This window comes from Opisthocomus hoazin, chromosome 1 (genome assembly GCF_030867145.1).
Source record: "Opisthocomus hoazin isolate bOpiHoa1 chromosome 1, bOpiHoa1.hap1, whole genome shotgun sequence".
Taxonomy (NCBI): Eukaryota; Metazoa; Chordata; class Aves; order Opisthocomiformes; family Opisthocomidae; genus Opisthocomus; species Opisthocomus hoazin.
In genome coordinates, this window is record NC_134414.1 from 124,252,721 (window position 1) to 124,270,631 (window position 17,911).

General features: G+C 38.8%; 1 protein-coding gene across 4 annotated transcripts in view; it reads right to left on the reverse strand.

The window, feature by feature from the left end:
- EPHA6 (EPH receptor A6) overlaps positions 1-17,911 on the reverse strand; it is a 543,420-nt gene that overhangs the window by 125,195 nt on the left and 400,314 nt on the right. For all 4 annotated transcript variants that reach the window (XM_075434878.1, XM_075434861.1, XM_075434886.1 and 1 more), the window contains 3 exons: positions 11,585-11,693; positions 7,266-7,336; positions 3,758-3,883 (listed from right to left, as the gene is read on the reverse strand). In XM_075434878.1, coding sequence (XP_075290993.1) covers positions 3,758-3,883; positions 7,266-7,336; positions 11,585-11,693 — 306 coding nt within the window. The remainder of the gene's footprint in view (positions 1-3,757; positions 3,884-7,265; positions 7,337-11,584; positions 11,694-17,911) is intronic.

A 17,911-nucleotide genomic window follows, 5' to 3' on the forward strand; every position in this document is an offset into this window, starting at 1 on the left:
TTTGCTTCTCAAGTCTATAGAGTATGTGTATCTAAGGTAAGTGGAGTACAGTGCTGTAATCAGAAATGAGATAATCAGTAGCTTTAGTTGAAAATACTACTTCTGATTTGATGGTATCATCCTCAGATAGATTACTCAGCAGCAAACAATATAATGCACATTTCCAGTTCACATCATCCAAGAATATAATTACCAAATACTTCAAAAGATAACTTGGGTACAGAGTTAGGCAGGCTGAAAAAAGAAACTAGAGGAAATGCTTGCCTTGAGTGTCAAAGCCAACTGCACTGCAACTAGTGTCTTGTCAGGAGCTTTTTGACATGATTTTTTTCATTAAAAAACAAATTGGAAACTGCTTTCAGGAAAAGATCAGTTTCAAAAAGTCCTTGACCGGAAATGCCAGGAAAAAATTTCAAACATTTGCAGTGTGCCACTTTGACATTTTCAAAATGAAAACTTTTGTTCTTGAATGGAAACAATTTTTGTTTTGAACAATTAAAGTTACATAAATTCAAAATGACAATAATTTGTCAAAATAAAATGTTCCAACAAATATAAGTAGTGGGTCTGTTAATTCACTTCTTAAAAGATTTTAATGTTTCCTTTTGTAAAATATTTCAGTTTTTTGTTTTACTTCAGTGAAAATTGTAAACATCTTTTAAGAGTAATTCTCCTGTGATAAAAAATCTGTTTTATATCCAGTTGCAATGTTTAATACAGAAGTAGAGACAAGGCACAAAGAAAGTTTTAGGACTGCTGTGAATTATAATGATATGTTATGTCCCCTAGCAGCTATTGAAGAACTCTGTGAGAATTTGTAGTCTTTGTGCCTCAAGGCATAGTATTTAGCCTGTATCTTGCCTGCATGGAAATAGGTTTAAATTTCATTGCAACCACTTTGCAAGTCCTGCTAGGCAAATATCTTTGAAGATCACAGATTACCGAAGTAATTTTAGAAGATAAAAAATATAAAAAAATAAGTCAAAGCAGCCAAAAATTCACTCCCACACATACAACAAAAGGGAGAGAGAAGCTGAGTAAAGAATTTTCATAAATGAATTAAGTTGAGAATAAGGACACAATTTTCATCTGAACTCAAATCAATAAGCTCAATCTTTGTCTGTCGTATTCAACTCCTCTGAAATCAGCAGTTATACCAGTGCTGAATGTAGTTCAATATGCTTTATAATCTAAGACATCAATATCTATAGTATGTCTGAAGAAAAGGAAGAAATAAAAAGAAATCAGATGGAATGTTTTCTGCAGAAGTCAGCCCTCCGGGGGCTTTCTCAAGCTCGTAATTGCAATGGTGCACAGTACGTATTACCTAGCTTAAGCAATCAGGTAAAATCTAAAGTACTGTAGTGATATATGGACTGCAGCGTGAGACAGAATTTTCTTTCTCATTTTCAGGTCGATATTTTCTCGCCCCTGTTTGTAAACAGACCAGGTTTTATTTCTGTTATATTATTTGCGCGATGTTTTCTAGCGCATAGAACACTTCTTAGCAACACTGAAGACATTGCCATTGCTGGCATGGAGTAGTGCACATACAGTAACGTATCATTAAATGAGGGATCTCAACTGAAAAATACCTCTCCTTTCTTAAGTGACTAAGATATACGAAACAAAGATAAAAAAGAAGGATCACTGTACATTATGGCTTCTGATAGTAATTTTCCTGACAACACTTGCCAGTGTGAGTTCTTTGGTGGGCTCACTATGAGCAAATTAAAATATTTTTTTTTCCCACTGACCTCCTTCCACAAGATGTAAGTCTGATTTTTACAGTCTGTTGTACTGTGAATTGTTTCTTTTTTTTTTTCTTGATGGCATTAAAATTAAAGTAAAAAAGGTAAAAAAAAAAAAAAAAAGCATTTGTATGTTGGCATTTGCTTAGTAAGTAATAAACCAGTATTGTTAAAGAAAGCCCAGAATGGATGGCTCAAAGAAGGCCTCTGGAGTATGGAACATACTAATTATCGCTACTGAAATAAAATTACAGTGAGGTGAAGACAAAACATCTGTGTAGCAAATATTGTAATACCTTGAAGACAGCAATTTACAAAACTCAGTCACTTTTAACATCTTAAGGACTCAGAGAAATATCCACAGTGTATAAACTGAAGACAGGTATTGTGATAATGCCTTTTGCAGGAAGAAATTAAACTTGAGAGCTGGAATTAGAGCTCAGGATTCTGTTCCTATGTTCATCAAAATTTCTGGTGCAGAACCTTAGCTCTCCCACCTTCCTTTCCTGTGGGGGCTGGGAAATGGTCAATGGTCCCCAGCCATTGGCAGTGTGTGGGTAACAACATAGAGGGCGTAATGCACAACAGGAACTTCAGACTCTCCTTATCAGTCTGTTTTTCGTTTTAACTTGTTATAACTGTGAGAAATGTTGGTGGGCCTTCTGAATGTCATGTTGGTCACAAGCCATGTACTGAGATCCACTAGTTAAGCAACTTTGTAAGGGCCTTTTCTAGCCTTGTCTAAGACCTCAGCAAACTATAACTGCATAAAACAGAAAATCATCCGAGGACCTGGTCAATAATGAAATGCTATCTGCTCTAGAGAGTCAGAACACAAGTTACAAGAAACAGTATTACAAGACTCTGATCTTTTCAAGTATTTCACTTTCATTGTGTTAACCACAAAGGTGTGTTTTCTGTTGCCATTGAGCAGCCACCAGGACCTCTAGTGCACTCTAGCAAGCAGCCATGGACCTTTATCCCTACAAAGGCTTTCCAAAAGGGAATGCATGGGAACACTCGCACAGCACTTCCCAGAGTAGCAAAACCTGGCAATTAAACCAAAACTAAGACAAGGGGGTAACACTTAATTCACAGAATAGACTTATCTATAAGCATAGCACATGAGCAAAGGGTAAGATCCCTGAAAACAAAAGGGACGTTCTCTGCCTTAGAAAAAAAAGGCCAATACCAATAAAGGATTAACGAGCTTCTGAAACTTATTTTCAAACAGCTGTGAAATAGCCCACATCTCCAACGGAAGGTAAACACCCCGTAGGCGACAACAGGGTCTGAAACAATTGTTCAGATGTAATTCCTCTGTCCCCACCACACACCTGGACAAACAGGGATGTAAGAGGAGAACCTGCAGCTATTTTTCCCATTCATCCTGCTTCCCAGCTCCACATCACCTTTCATACTGTCTATACCTTCTCATCAGAGCTTCCTCATTCCCCTCTCTGCCAATGATCCTTCTCTGCACAGCTACAGGAAAGCTTGTGCCAAGCCAGCCTCTCCTTTTCCCCCTTGTACTCCTCCTGTTTTCTGTTTGAGAATATTTTTTGCTCAGCCTTCTATATTTTGATCTCATCTCCTTCCAGAAAAAGACTCTGATCTAATATCCCCCTCAGTGACAGAGAATATGTGACACTATGGCAAATGCTGAGTACTGTGTTTTGAGTACACATGGAACAAAGCAAAAAAAAAAAAAAAACAACCCCCAAAAACAACCCTACCCAAAAAATTGCTAAAGCCTTAAAAAAGGTTTGGGATAAACCTACCACACTGGACAATATGCCTCTCAAGAGCTCTTTATTTTAATATACCCACTTTTGTAACATGAGCCAAATACAATACCTCATGTACACCACACTTGAGAGTGAACTGGTGCTATAAGAGAAATATGCCTATATTTGTACTATACTTGACCGCTTGCATTATCCTGGTGACTTGAGAAAAGCAGCCTATCCATGCCTTGACATTTTTTAAAGTTGTTGTACTTTTACCTGCCCCAATAACTCTCTCAATACGAATTCTTGAAGGGTCTATCTCCTTTGCAAACTCATGGACAGCAAGAGATGGATCTTCATATGTGTCTGGATCAATATATGTTTTGATTCCCGGGAAACGTACTGCAAAAAAGAGAGAATACAAGGAATCAAGCATTCTTTGACATTCACGCATTGTAGCAACAAGGTTTTTCTCTTCTTTTTTTCTTTTTGATAAGACAGTTAAAAGGATTGGAAATAATATATTAAGCCTTCCACATTTAAAGTTCCAGAACCCAACAGAAGAGGATAACGACCCAAAATTACTAATGTTTGCTACTGATTTCATGTAAACCAACTGTGGAATGCACATGAGTTATTCCCACTTGCTGGCAGCACCAGGGCCTTCAAAGATTGACTGGGCACAGATTTAAGCATCTCATCTTATCCTTCGAGTTGCTTTTTAGGTGAGGCTTCTGAGACACGTTACAACTCCGTAAACAGAGGATAAGTCTCTGTGCCAACCCAACACTAGCAAGAGCATTCAAAAGTACTGGCTGAAACTTTGAGCAAGGTCCTGCTGGACCCTGATCAAATCTTGTGAGATGTCCTGGGTGACTGAAAGCGTGGATACTTCTTCAGGATTGCTGCAGTGCTTTGTTACATCAAACAACCTTTCAGCTTGCAATGATAACTGATAAACAGTGAGTGTAAAGAACGGAGGAAATGCGGGTATTAGGTTCTCTGAATGTTGTTTATACCTCTAGTTACTGTCATGTTTGCTAGCTACACAGGTCCCAGATTTTATCCTGTCCCACAGGAACAAAAAGTCAAAAAGTCAAAAACCTTTAGAAAACTCAGTCTTTGGTATTCAACTGATAAGAGAGTGTCAAACTCTTACGCTGTTTTGTTTGTCACAGCTGAACACAAGCATGTCCTGAGGTATAACATTTCAGACAGGAAAATTCAGGGGACAATAATTTTTTGGAAACTTCTTAGGAAAAAATAAAAGCCCTAGCTAAGTTTGAAGGAAAATGGTATTTTGGGTAAGATAAAGTAGATTCAATTTTCTTTTTTTCATTGCAAGCATTTCCTTTCCAAATGCTATTTAGTATTTTAGTCTGAAGAGGCTCCTTGGTCTCTACACTTAGCTCACATCCTTAAGGAATACTTCATGTACAGCTGGTAAATCTGCAAAATGCAGCAAGTCATGAGAGAATACGTGAGCTCTGAGCTGGTCACTTGAAAGGGTGTTTATAGAGACACCAAGTGAGGACTCAAAGATACAGGGGAAAGCAGATCCTGAAGACTAACAGTGATTACTGCCAAAGCAGTTTATACTCTCCTTTGCTGCTCCTTGGGCAATTTCAGCAATCTGTCATTTGCTTTGAAAACAGTTCACTCCTTTCATTTATGCGTGGATGGCTGAACATTCATTTTGCCAGTCAGGTTCAATCTTTGAGATTCTTTTCTCTGAGGATGGGTCCTGGAGGACTGCGCTGCTTTGTTCTCTTCTGATCAGCTTGAACAACCAGAGAGCCAGGTGCAAGACGAAAACAAAAATATCCAAATCCATTTACAAGTCTTCAATAATTTCTGTCTGCTTCCTTGGAGATGGCTGTTGCAATAGTGGGTTGCTGCCAGACTGCTTTGGCAGGCTCCAGCAAGCCATCGTCTTCTGGCATGGCTAATATCCCTTGTGTTCTTGAGCATGGCATGTCCAAGAACTGATGTTGTTTCTTTTGGACGATCTGGATGGGAGTTTTTTTAGGCTGCTGCCATGTGGTGATTAAGTTCTGGAAAACTTTCAATTCATTAACTGAAGTTGATGTAGATAATGCATTAACTTATCAGGGTAAGAGAAGGGTACTGCAGCTGGGTTCAGAGAAGCTCCTTTAAAAGAATTGAGTACCTCTCAGCCTTCTTCCTCTTATCATTTAGTATGTGAGTCTAAAGCAGCTCATTATGTGATGAGCCTAAATGCATTAGGTGAAGAACCCATGTTCAGGATATATGACTGTAGCTGGGTTTCATTAAATAGTATGCAACAGTTGTTTGGACTACTGCCGATAAAGTACACACACCATACACCAGAAATGGGGAGGACATTAGACATCATGGGATGTCATATTATCAGCAAGATCACCGACCCCCTTCAAATTCCCTTCAGGGAGCCTATTTCCTGAAATATTCCTCTGACTAACACTGAGCTCCCAAGGAAGAGGGGAAGGATAAACAGGAGATGGTTTTCTTCTGCACACAGCAGAAGCATAGAATGTAAAGCATGGACCATGGCAAATCTGGGAACCGGAGCAGGCAATGCTAACCAGTGCAGGTTTTGCAGCACAGCTTTTTTTTAAACAGCTTGAGCCAGTCTAGGAGAGGTCATCCTTATACTGATTCCAGCAGAGACTGCACAGCCACACATGTTGTTTCAGGCTGATACTGGATACCAAATCTATAGGTAGTCAGCAGTCAGATTGTTGGCTGCTAGCATGAAGGAGGTACTTCTTCTGGAGGCGCTGAGTGCTCACTGTAAAGGAGGGAGTATTGTTGGCAATACAGTCTTGGCTGCTGGGGTAAATCACAGTAATTCCTCTTTATCCTTGGTTCTATGGAGCACATACATGAGCAGAGACTTGCACCCTCAAGTCTGATGCTGAGATAACTGCAAATGGATGAGAAGCCTCTGATATTAAGCTTTGTGTCAACATGAAATACAGTCATCATTTACCCTGTCCTGAAAGACACTGAGTGAGGCTTCTCTCAAATTCAGTCACGGTCTCAGAGGCATATATCAAACTCTCCATCAGGAAGGTTTTTTCCTTCTTTCCTTTCTGACCATGTCTGGAAACAAATGACAAACAAATCTTCCTAGGAAGTATCCTTTATGGGGAAATGTGCCTGTTTCCTTGACAGAAAGAGCCACTTGGCTGGATACAGTGGTGTTGCCTGAAAAAAGGTTTTACTTCCGGTGACTGAACTTCTGTCTTCATCATAGTATTTCCAGGGATGGTACAAAAAATGACACACCCCCCCCCCCCCCATTTAATACCCTTTGTATAAATAAAAACTTTAAATAGCTACTCTAACATAAAACATAAACTGATCAATGAATAGGAGGTAAGGCAACAAATTCCACTTTTTATTTTTTGGGTGGCTGGAAGTGTAGATCCCTAAAGCCAAAGAGAAATAGATACAAATAAGGCACAGTCACCAAGAGTGGAATTTTGAGGCAGAAATTCAATATGGTCCAGCCCAGTTGAGAATTCAAAGAAATAAACCTGAAAAACTGGTAAATACTATTCATAGAGTACCAAAAAACCTTATTAACTAGAGTGAATTCAGTGAAATTGTTCAAGAGGACATACAAATAAAAATAAACACTCTTGATGGTGCAGGCAATAAGGAACTATTCAAATGGCCAGATTAAAACATCAAGAGCAAAAACTGTACAGAAAACAATGAACATTCTTCACTTAAAACATGATATAGATGTTATGTAACACAGTCTTGAACCACTTACAATCTCCATTTTGCAACTGAGTCCTTCTTTTCTCTTCAGATTTCATTTTGGCCTTTATGTACCACTGGCATCTTTTAAGAAAAACAAGTGGAGTTTTAATTAAAATTATTGTCATGCATAAAATAAAGGTACTTTAAGTTTAATCCGCACTTTTATGAAAGCCAAAATATTTGCATTTGGAATATATACTTAGTTATGAATCTAAAGAGAGAAATATGCATAAAGAAGTACAAACAGATTAGATACAAATAAAAATAAATCATGGTTGAATGATGAGTATGAAAATGACTACTTAAGTTCAAGACTGATGCAATAATTTATTTCCAAGTTTGACTCCTCCAAAGAATACTGATACTGTAATAATTTACTACTTCCCTGCATTCTTGTTTGCACACATTGGTTTGTGCTAATTAAACCTTATCCTATCAGCTTTTCATATCCAGTGGGTCAAAAAAGCTTACATTTTCTTCCTAATAGTTTCTGTGACTTCACCATGTTTCATGAAAAAGAAAGCATGTTTTCACATCAGGACCACTTTTTTTTTTTTTTACCTGAGTGGCTCTGTGCAGCCTGAGCCAGGCACTGACTTCTTGTTTCTTTTAAGATAGCAGCTATCATATGGGATAAAAAACATGTAGCCTGCTATGTGAATATGATGATTTAGCATATGCCTGTATGATTGCTATAAAATTGCAAATCCTTGGCAAAGAACACCAAACTCTGCAGATGTTCATGAATTGTTAGCAACCTTACCTGTCAGTGCAAGGGTATGTTGAAGAAAACTCGCACATGCCAAACTTTCAGGTTCCCTGTAATGAAATCTCCCCCAGCCTCAATGCTCCCTACACTGATTTGGAGAGTCACATGATAGGAGCAACTCTTTCAGTCAAGAAAAACCAAAATATTTGCTTTTGGTCTTAAAGCTCTTTCTCACTCACTGAACAGCCTAAGAAGTATGATTTAGAGGGGAATCTTTTGGTCTAAGGGCTAGGCTAAGAGCTAAGGGCTGTTGGGACGCCGACCCCAGTGGAGAACAGCAGTGTGTGTGGACATGTGCTTTGCTGTACAGACATTCAGTTCCAAGACCTGCTTGAAAAAAAGGACTTTCCTCTGTGTGTTCATTACCAGCCTTATAAAAGAAAATAAACTATAATTATAGATAGTATATCCAATAAAATACTAGCAATGGAGATATGAGAAATATGTGAACACACCCACCTCATTTCAACGGTTCATTTAAACTACTGAAACAGAGTACAATCACTCACAAATTCATTCTTTGCTACAGAGGTGATGATGAACACCTGAAGGGCAGAAACTTCTGAAGCTGTCATAATTGGTTGTGACTTGTAAGGCACTTGTTTTCATGGTTATGTACCCTTACGGAGGGAAACAGCAACCAGTGGATTCTCAGCTTCCTTGGAAAACTTTAGATTGTACACCAGTTGATGGGACCACTAAGCATGCCAGTGCCATTTCTGGACCTGAACAACTGATCTGTAGGGTGCCAACTGCCAAGAACACTGAACACAAGCTCTTACACTTAAAGTGTCTGTCCAAGGGAACAGCCAAAGAAACAAGGCTTTAGCTGTGTCCAGTCCTCCTAAGCATTCATGTGGCCCCAAAGCTTGACTGCAGAAGCCAGTGAGTAATCACCAGCAGAGGAGTCTTCCAGCTCCAGCTCCCCATTGCCTTAGCGTTGCCTACAGAACAATTGGAGAGGAATAATTTCTGTAATGATAAGAATAAATCACACTGAACTTTAACACTGCATTTCCTGAAATATAGCCAAGACCCCAGTCTCACTGCAGATCCTGCACCTCGAAGTCACTGTCATTTTCATTTTTCTATCTGCAATTGACAGGCGCGCTTCCTGCTTGCTCTCAGTGGATAATCACTCAGCGAAGTGCGGAGGCAGGTGCTCATCTAACCCAGCCTCTCCACTATGAATAGACTCATCAGCAGCCCTGTGACTCGACAGCTCATCAAATTGCTAATTCTCAATAGTGAAGCAGAGCGCATCTGTAGGGTACCAATCCCATTTTTCATGCAGAATTTTGCCTCCAGTCCTAGAGTAAATTGAGTATTTATTCAAAATTTTCTTGCTCTGTCTTCTGTGGAATACACTTCTATCACTGCATTTAAGGAACACTTCAAAATGAATTCATATCTTACATAATTGGAACGGTCCCACTGAGGAAGATCTTAGAAAGTTAAGAATCTCTGATATCCTTTAGCAAACAGGAGGAACAAACCCAGAAAGAAACACATTTCTGTATTTTTTTCATTCCTGAGCTTAGTGAGTTCTTTCTAAAGGAAGTGTTTGAGTTATGTTTCAGGATTCCATGTAAAGATTCCACACAATCACCTCCTCTGAAAGCCTGTCTTTGAATAACTCCTCTCTCTTCTGAAAGAGCGTACTGTTTGTCACCATTTGTAGTAATCATAGGAATATTTACTTAGCCTTTAAGATCATCTAAGATCACAATATATTCCAGTCTTAACTGCTTCTATTAACTTCAACAGAATGCTAGACTTAACTGGGTTCATTATTAATTCACACAATGTTGGCTAATGTAGTGATATATTTGGTTGCTGGGGTACTGCAAATCAAACCTCTGGTCTACACCAATAGGACTTCACTTTCTTTTCAAATTAGAGGTAATGCTATACCAACAAAACAGAAACTCTATTACAAATCTGAAAGTGCAGCACCGCCTACTGAAATCAGCCCCATCTGTGAACACCATTATCACATTCAGAGGAATCAGTGTAATATCTTTTCCCTAAGTCTAAACACAGGCTCTAAACCAGAACAGGAATAGTGCAGAATCGTATCCCAAAGCTGCATTTTTTTCTGTCCCTAAGCCAGGTAAGAAAGAAACTGCACGGAGAATCCTCCTCACGTGGAGGCTCCTCCACAGGCTGTTTCATGTGTCTGAAGGAGGAAGAGGGGAAAAGGGTAGAGAGGGGCCAGAGCCCACATAAACCCCCCATGGAGCTTACTGCAGAAGCTATGAGCCTGACTCCTCTGCTCAAAGGCCTAGACCTCTACAGAATATCAGTCTGGTTTTAGGCTTTCTTGAGCCATGGCATTACTGCAGTGCCACTGACATCTCACAGAGGAGATGTCTTTGTCCTTTATAATTCTGCTTTGCTTCCTGGTGGAAGCAGGTAAAGTCCTTAAATCCCATGGGAATCACCTGGAGGCTCAGTGAAAAATTAAACAGGGCACCATGGAAGCAGCTGCCCCTGTGGGAATCTGAGGTCCAGCAAGGACTGATGCTCTGACCTCTATGTGTGGTTTTTAGCATGTCCAATTAGAATTTGTGACTTCACTTAAAACCTTGAGTGTGTAATTGAGCCTGGCACCTGGCCACTCAAATCAAAATGCTTTCTCATCCAATTTGCGTAATGTCATTATGTGATCCGGATCAACACATCAACTGAAGGAAGGGGGACAATCAGCACTGTACTAAAAGAACTGTAAGTATAAGAGTCAAGGGAGTTATAAAAAATAATTATTGTCCAGACTGATGAATTGCCCTGCCAGAGCAACAGTGCTGTTGTAGTGTTGATTTAACTGGGATATCTTCAATCCAATTAAAAAAAAAAAAAAAGCCCAAAAGCAATAAAACAGGACCTTCAGGAAGCTATTTTCTGTTCACCAGTGGTATCACCAGTAGAATCATTTTAGTATTTTGGAGTGAAGTTTTCTTTAGTTTAATTTCATTACATAATTCCTGTATTTCCTCTTAATAGATGCAGAAATGTGCATACAAAATATATACATAATTATATATGATTTTTCCTATAAATTTAATACACCAAAAGTAATACAGAATTGTCCACTCAAGTGCCTTTCGCAAGCTACACTGCCAACCCTAAGACATCAAAAATCCTAAGGTTACACCTTCCAAACTTTGCAGTTGACAGTTAGAGATTTTGTAAAAAATACAGGTTTTTTGCTTTTCATTTTTCTGTCTTCTAATGTCAGAGCCTTGAGGGTGCAGGTACATTGTATTTTTAAATTCTTGCTCCTCAAGTAAGAGGTCCAGAAACTTATTTTAAAAACAGCCAAGCTATTTCCTGATTTCATATAATTTCTTAGCTCCCCAAATTGGATTTTTATGAAAAACAACACTCACAATCGAACTGTGAGTATGAGCAGTGCTGAACAAAGAGGACATTCACCCTGCTATGTCTAACCCTTATTTTAGCTCTGAAAATGTGGTTTAATGGCTTAACTATTATTCTTAATTTCTTAGTTTTGGATGAGTCTGACCCTGAGTAAATAAGAACATTGTAGTGTTAATTACCTCCCGGTGATCAGGAAGAACAGAGTGAGGATGACCAGGAGAGTGAATCCTCCAACAGCAGCAGTGGCAATTACAAGAACCTGTCCCTGCTCTGCAGCCATATCAGAAGCTGAAACAGAAGCAGAAAGAAAAGAGGTTACAGCTCCATCACCCAGGATTCTTGTGCAATGGGTGATAATGTTCCACTGGTCAAACGTTGCAATTATTCTGTACTAGTTTCCTTGATGCTTAGCAAGGACATCAGATGTGAATGTGCTGATGAAGTGAAAAACCATAATCCATGTCCCAGCTATGATGAAGGGGAGAAGATGTGTACAGGTTTTTAAAATGAGGAGCTGGCATTATCAGACACTTGAAATTTACTAAAATTTGAATGTGACAGGATTTTGGACACAAAACTAGAATGTATTTCTTCTTTAGCTTTATTTAGCTTAAGCCTGCATCTAATTCAGAACTTCTATCCCTCCAACTGTCCCAGCGAAGTCAGCAGCAGTGCCATGTATGGAAGAGATATTAAACTGGCTTCAGAAGAAAGCAAAGCAGTAAAAGCACACTTAATGTGTAGCCTCACACACTCCTCTGTATGTCTGGTGTTTAGTTTTTTTGTCACAAAATGTGTACAGTTCTACCTATAACGTGCTCTGGTGATTGGCAACACTGTAGTTGAAACAAAAAATACTGATTTTCTTATGCCTCATGTTTTTCTCTCTGCTTTGTGTAGGATATTTAGGACATAAAAAAGAGCACCTGAAATTATCCAGTCTTTAGACAGTTGCTTTTTTAATTAATTTATTCTGAATAATATTAAATCTTTACTTTGACAAAGTATCTACTTACAGTTCGGTTGGTCCTCACTTGTTCAAGTACTACATGAGCAGAAAGAGAATTAGGCTCAGTTTTTCTCTATCTCCTGTCTTGTGACTCCAAAGTTTTATTTCTTAAACTCAGTAACACTTGAACTTTTTCACCACATGATGTTTACCTAATGCTTACTGTCTGTTTCCATGAGAAACATAACATTATACTGAAAGGAGAATAAATAATTCTATTCAGTGACCTCTGACAACAGTAGTAAATGTAGAAAATAAATTTTAGATTTATCAGGAAAGCAACTTTGATTTTGTAAACTTGCAGACTGTTTTATAAGCAAAATCCTCAGCTTTCTTCAGGCATCAGATGACTAAAGCGTAGCGAAATCACCTAGGCTGCTGCAAAAAGAAAGCTCAGCAGGCTATATAGTCTCTTATTTTGCAGTTGACGAAGCCTGACACAACGCACACATTGCTGCCCTAAGCCCCATACAATGCTGTTTCCAAGAAAAAACATTTGGCTTCTAAATAATATTTGTGAGTGGTTAGAAATTAGCAGTGTAACATCACTTTGTAATAGTAGTAAAGCAAATAAAAACTATAGTAGTTTATGTCAAATTTTCAGCAAAACCAACCTGTAAAATTTCTGCCTTCAGGTTTCTGTCCATACAATTTAGTGGAGATATGCACAGGCAGTAAATTACAGGCATTCAGTATCTGTGGTCATAAGCTCTCCACAGACAAGTTAAATACATACATCTTCCAATAAATGATGTAGCAAATACTCACTGAATAGCTAATTTCCAACATGATATCTAGTGATATTATGGGAGTGGATTCTAGCTCTGCATTGTGTTATGTTCCACGGGGTCAGATTTAGTTGGAAAAATACAACGTAACAAATATCATGCCATGCAAATAATAACAGGCTCTCCAAATCAAATGCTGAATACTATTTTCAGACTAGCGGAGGTTGTGCTAAATGTTGCAAAGATTGTTACAGCTAGGCACACTTTGAAGTTGTAAATGGAGGAGGTGGTTTTAGGTGAGACTATCTTGCCCATCTCTGCAATGGAAGTGAGAGGACAAACTGCAGCCTTCTTTTTTTTCTCTTTTTAATAGGAAAGAGAAGTGTGCAAAAATAGTGAATTCAGCAGGAGAAAAGCAAACCACGGGCTCAGATAAATTAGCTGTGTTTTTTTTTCAGCAGATATTCATTGCCAAGGAGACAACCCAGGGCTTTTCTTCATGAGAATTAAAGGTGCAGATGTAGGGACTGCTTCCATGGTCCAAAGAAGCACTCTGCAGCTATTGCGATGAATAAAGTCACGTGTCCGGAATCGTTCTGCTGAATGGAGCTGCTATTTCTTGTTTTTTTTAGCTAAACCAGAATGCAGTCTATCAGTTTCATAATATATATTTTCTATTAGGAACCAGAGTCAAATTCATGAAGATGACAAATTCCAGGCTGACTTAGTTCATTCTAAGCAATCTGACTTTTAGCTGAGACTGTCCACACTTAAAGAGTGATCACACTGCTGCTCTTCTTTGTGTTTCACTGTGTTGGCAGAGGTGCCAGAGTCCAATATGTGAGCATCTTTTTTTCAAGTAGCCAAATCACTATAAGGGGCTTTCAAGCCTGAAACTTCCCAATGACCTTAATTTACTTGTCAGATAAAAATGTCAAATGACAGACAAGTATAATTTGAAAATGTGGATTTGTTAAAAACTGACAGAGAGGCAGGTAAGTAAAAATGACGGAAATACTTATTTTTGCTTAAAGTGATCCTTCTAGAAATCAATAAAGGCACAGTGCAGTGAACAACAGATACCTAAGCATATGTGTATGCGCATACACAGACTTCTCACACAGGTAAACACTATCTAGGCAGTGAGAAGATGGCAATAAGGGACACTCAATAATTACAATTTTTACAGCATTTTGCCATTCTAACTTAAATTCAGCACGTCCCTCAATCTCTCTTTTGTTTTCTCATTTCCCCTGTTTTCTCTTAAGGTAAAGCTCAAGTTGGAAATAATAAGAGCTTTAACACATATTGTCTCTGTTTTACATGTTCTTGAATCTTTTTTGTTGTTTCCTGCTTTTCTTCCTTCATTTTTCCTCTCCGTCAGCTGTGCATATTGTTATACGATCGTGCCTTTCTCCTCAGGACTATTCTTGATTATGCAAGACAGAAAAACTCAGTTTGAAAAACAATTATGACAGCTTGCAAAGCCAAGCAAGTTCCTGCAACCTTATTTCATCTCTTTGGGTGTATATATTAGATTGCTGCATTTCACTATAGAAGTACATAGCATTTTCTCCAGAATCTCATTTGTTGGACAACATGGCCAGTATTCATACAGCTAAAATCAGTATTTTATTGTCTCTACACTGTACAATGCACGGCCTCATACCTGCTGACTATGCACCACCCAAATACATCCAGTGCAGGTATCGTTACTAGTTCTGTGATCACAGGGTTGAATGTGGCTGTATTATGGATGGGGCCATACTCCATTTGACAGTCAAAGTTGATAGGCAAGGAGGTGAGGAAATGCTGGTGCGACAGCAATACGTAAACCACGAGCAGTGCTAAGACTCATAAGGGAGCTCAGTACCTATCTAACTGGGCTGGCTGTTGTCTGGTAGGATGCTTAATTCCCTCTTCCTGTCTGCTCAACAAGTTCATTTTGACAAAAATATACTTTAAAAAATGAGTAGCTTAAGACAAGGAAAAGGGAGGATTTATTACTTGCCCCAGCAGACAATGAGATAGTACACTATTATGTTTGAGTGTCAAAACTCTTCAAATACATTGTAACTACAACCCACAGGATCAAAGTGGTGATTTGATTTGAAAACTGCAGCGCGTATCATAAATGTACTGAGAAATGTTTTACCCAGATATACTCTTCACTCCCATTATGCTTCATGCTTAACTCAGATTATATGCCCAAAATGACATTTAAAGTCCCTAATTGCATCGTTCCAGCTTCCTTGCTTAACACCATGACTAGAAATCCCTTCTGCATCCAGCCTGGTGTCAATTCTGTCCCCACCATCTACTCTTTACATCCATCCCCTGTCTCCGCTTCTCTCTGGGTTCTTCACTCAAACATATGGAGGACGAGCTACACTTTCTCTGCTCTCTAGGCTGAAGGGAAATATCGCAAGGCTTCTTCTTCACTTCCTCACTAGTCAGACTGGAAGAAATGGTGCAGACATTTTAGTCACAGTGTAGGAGGATGACAGACGGAGAGAATCTTCTAGCCCTGTTCTCCTTTCTTTTCTTTGAGTAAATTTCTCCAAAATCTTTTAGAAGATTGTGTATTTGGTATAAAAGGGCTGGAAGCCCTAAAACCAGCTCATTTCTGTCTCTTAGCTACATCCTTTAGTTATTTCAGTTTGACATCTATTAGACAGCAGACCTTCCAGCAGAGTGAAAGATAAAAAAGTGACAGAAAGACAGCCAGACAGATAATAGTGAGTAGCTGTAAGACAGATAAGTGTGGATGGCAAGAACTGGAGCTCTAATAGACAGGAACTGGCTGTCAGATGGATTTACAAGGCATTGTAAACAACAGTGTTCAAGAACAATATGAAAGAAAAATACAAAGTCCAATTACGGTAACCTTTACATTTTCAGAAGTGCTGCGAGATGATGGGCTCCAATCTAAGGGGGAATGTGGGAAAGGGAGAAGGCAATGGAAAGGAAATCTTAAAAAGGACTTTTAAAAGGAAGATATAAGGCCATCACTAGCACAAGAATGTAAACACTTCTGGTATGTATTCACTTGAAAAGCCTTCTTCCAAGTGTTGCCCCCTACATTAGCTTCCTGACCAGCGGATGAATGGACAGCCTGTGCAAGTAGTTTGAGATCTGAGTAAGGATGCCACTCTTGTTTAGGAAATGCAGAAGAAAAGTAAAGTCTCAGTGGCTTATGGGCAGTACAGTACAGAAACCAGATAGGCCAAAGTCAAATATGAAGAACAAATGGCTGAAAATGTAAAACACAGTGAGGAAGTACTTCAAGATTAAAATGAGACACTCTGAGGTATCCAGGGCTGACTACTACTAAATGAACAGTAGGACTATGCAGACTTGGAGAGAGATCCAGCAAGACAGTTTCTAAATATGAGATACGTGCCATCTCAGTTGTTTGTTTCATCCAGAAATTTAATTTACTATTGTCAAAACATCAAAATTTCTAACAAAACAATCTCCACTTTGCATTGGCAATTAAATGCATTTCTGAAAACCCTAGGGATGGCTCCTCTGCCATAGAATGAATCAGAGCATATGCTTGAAACAATATTGGACCTCTATCAGAATCAATGATTCAAGACCCCTCCTTTGAGCTTTAGATTTCTGGAATGAATGGAGTTCAGGGTCTAAATCACTTCTGGTGGCAAATCCAAAACAGCATGATTTGAGGCCAAAAAGTTAAAGACAGATTTTGTGGATGTGGGAAAAGGAGGAAGAATGTGAGAATTCAGGAGATCTGGCAATACAAGAAAGTCACCATCTGTGCCTATGGTAAAGAAATTAAAGTTATTGCTTCATCAAGAAGAGGGTTTCAGGCCAATTGATTTTTCACAGTCCTCAAATTTATAAATACCTGATTAGTCAGGTATTCTATTAGCATTTCTGAAATTTTTGATTTCCCTTTCAGATTTTTTTTCCCCATGCTGGGGAGGCTGACATGGAAAATACCCTTTGTTGTAGATCAAGCTCTGCACAAGAAAGTTACAGCATGGAAAGACTGCACTGCCTAACAGCTGTAAATTGTTCAATATATTACAAATTCCTCGAGGCACAAGGGCCTCTGAGGTGATATACTAAAAAAAATTCCTAAGGAAAAAAAAGAATGCTTTAAATCATTAATATTAAAACAAACAAACAAACAAACCAAGTCTTCCATAAACAGCTAATTAGAAAAGAGAGAGCGAAGAGAAAACAGAGATCAAAGCATGTTTGCCCTGGGACAAATTATTTTTTTATTCTCAGAATACATTTTCTTCTATCTAGGAAGGATCAGAGTTTTTTGTGGTGACTTAGATAGTTAGTACTCCTGATACAGAAAAGCAGGAACCATGAGTGAGGTTATCCTTCAATTTATAGCCTCAGCAGTGGTACACACGCGTGTGCTGGAGTGTATGAAAACCTGTTAGCTTTGCTAGAAGTGTTTCACCTGTAAAGTGCTGAAACAGGGAGACTGAATAAAATGGCCATGAGGAACACAGTGAAAAGCAGCAGTTACTATGCTTTGCAAAATAACTACATTTCCCAGCAGCAGCCTCTTAGCTTTAACAGTGCCTGACAACATCCATCCATCCATCCCTGCTTCCTTGAAGAGAATTTTTCTGACTTTTGTAGGTAACTTCATTTCCATTCACAATGAAAGTACAAATTTCAGTCTTTCAGACACTTCATTTATTGGTCTCTGCAGCAGGGAGAAGAGTTCAAAACCAAGATGCTCCCCAAGCAATGGCTGCCTCAGTCAGCTGGTCAGT